This window comes from Saprolegnia parasitica, assembly GCF_000151545.1.
Source record: "Saprolegnia parasitica CBS 223.65 unplaced genomic scaffold supercont2.1438, whole genome shotgun sequence".
NCBI lineage: Eukaryota > Oomycota > Saprolegniomycetes > Saprolegniales > Saprolegniaceae > Saprolegnia > Saprolegnia parasitica.
The window spans coordinates 1-1643 of record NW_012157832.1 but is presented as its reverse complement, the minus strand read 5'-3'; the positions used below and the strand labels follow the sequence as shown (position 1 = coordinate 1643).

Sequence of the window (1643 nt, the reverse complement as noted above, 5' to 3'; positions counted from 1 at the left end):
CTCATCGTAGCACCTTGGAATCGATAGTCCACCACCATATCCAGTGCAGTGTAAATTATATCTAAATAGACTCACTTCAACAACAACGGTTAGGTCCGCAGCCTTGACTGGAGGGACCGCGTTGAAACCCGTTGCTCGCACTTGTCGCGGTGGTTAAAGTACGTTAAACGAAACACTCAACGTTATACTGACAAATGAAGCAGATGTGCGCGGGGATTGCACGACATACCCAAATGTAGCGTTCGGTACTGTCTTGCTATTTGTATGCCGATGGTAGAGGCCCTTTGGTGACGTGTTTTTATCCTCTGCATGGTTGCAAGTGCGGTGTTTCTAGCCTCGATGTGTTTCGCACTCGATGTGCGAGATAAGAAACACCCAGCTACAAACCGAACTTATACCGTCCGTTCTTCTTGTTCCAAGGATCCCCAACATCCCTGGGCGTCTCGACAGCAGTACCTTCAGCACTTGGCCATGAAGCCGTCGTACGCTCCGCTTGGCCGGCACGAGGCCGCGCGCCCGCAGTACGAGAGCGTCGACTTCGTTCCGTACGACTCGCCGGGCCATTTGCACTCGCCTGCGTGCTACAGCGATGGCAACTGCCAGGAGTGCCAGCTGCAGCAGTACCCGCGGCCCACAACGGCCACGTCGCTCATTTCATCGTTCCTTGGCCACGAGACGACGGGCGCGTTCCTGAAATGGTGCCTCAGCTTTGTCATTGGCGTCATCACGGCCTACATTGCCATTTTCATCTCGACCGGGACCGGCTCGATCGTCAACTGGAAGTACACGCAGCTGAAAGGCGTCCTCGGTACCTCATACCACGACGACGTCACGGCGCTCATAGCACATGCGCTTAGAGCACGAAAAGAGTGGGCTAACATTTACCGGCGCCGGGCTCGTCTTCCTCGTCCTCTTTAATGCGATGCTCGTGGGAGTTGCGAGCACGGTCATTCTGTACTTTGCGCCGTCCGCCGCCGGGTCGGGCATCCCTGAAACCAAGAGCACGCTCAATGGCGTCCTCGTCAAAGCGTGGATGAGCCCATCGACGCTCATCTGCAAGGTCCTCAAATCTATGAGAGCACGACCATCGCTCACGCCCCTTCTCTGCTTGTAGACCATGGGCATCATGATGTCGGTGGGTGGCGGGCTACCGGTCGGCCGCGAAGGGCCGCTTATTCACATGTACTTTACTTCCTACGCTCTCTCGCCCCACTTCCTTCGCCTCATCATGCCTAGTGGTGCGATCGTGGCCTCGACGTTGACGTCCAAGCGCACGTACCAGTGCTATCAGTCGGCGCGGGTACACCTCTATCGAGTCTAGCATCGATGCCTCTAACCCATCATGTCTGTAGATAACGCTGCTTCGAGAAAAGGACGTTCGGGACCTCGTCACGTGCGGTGCAGCGGCGGGCGTCGCGGCCGCGTTTGGAGCGCCCATCGGCGGCGTTCTCTTTGCCCTTGAAGAAGGCGCGTCGTTCCTCTCGCCCAAGCTCATTTGGCGCGCGTTCTTTTGCGCGATGACGGCCGCCTTTGTCGGGTTTGGCACCAATGTCTTTGTCGGCGGCTCGTTCAACGAGGAGGCGAAGAAGTCGGTGCTCTTCTCGTTTGGCAAGATGTCGGACCCAAGTGTCGACCGCGCCGCG

The 1643-nt window shown here is 57.1% G+C and overlaps 1 protein-coding gene across 1 annotated transcript; it reads left to right on the top strand.

Annotated features, from left to right (window-relative positions):
- Positions 1-471: 471 nt before the first annotated feature.
- Positions 472-1628, top strand: SPRG_18755 (hypothetical protein; the record flags this gene model as incomplete). The annotated part of the gene is made up of 5 exons (XM_012358198.1): positions 472-808; positions 858-1060; positions 1115-1182; positions 1237-1315; positions 1353-1628. Coding segments are annotated over 5 exons (963 nt in total), but the record flags the coding sequence as incomplete, so codon positions are not given.
- Between the last annotated feature and the right edge of the window lie 15 nt (positions 1629-1643).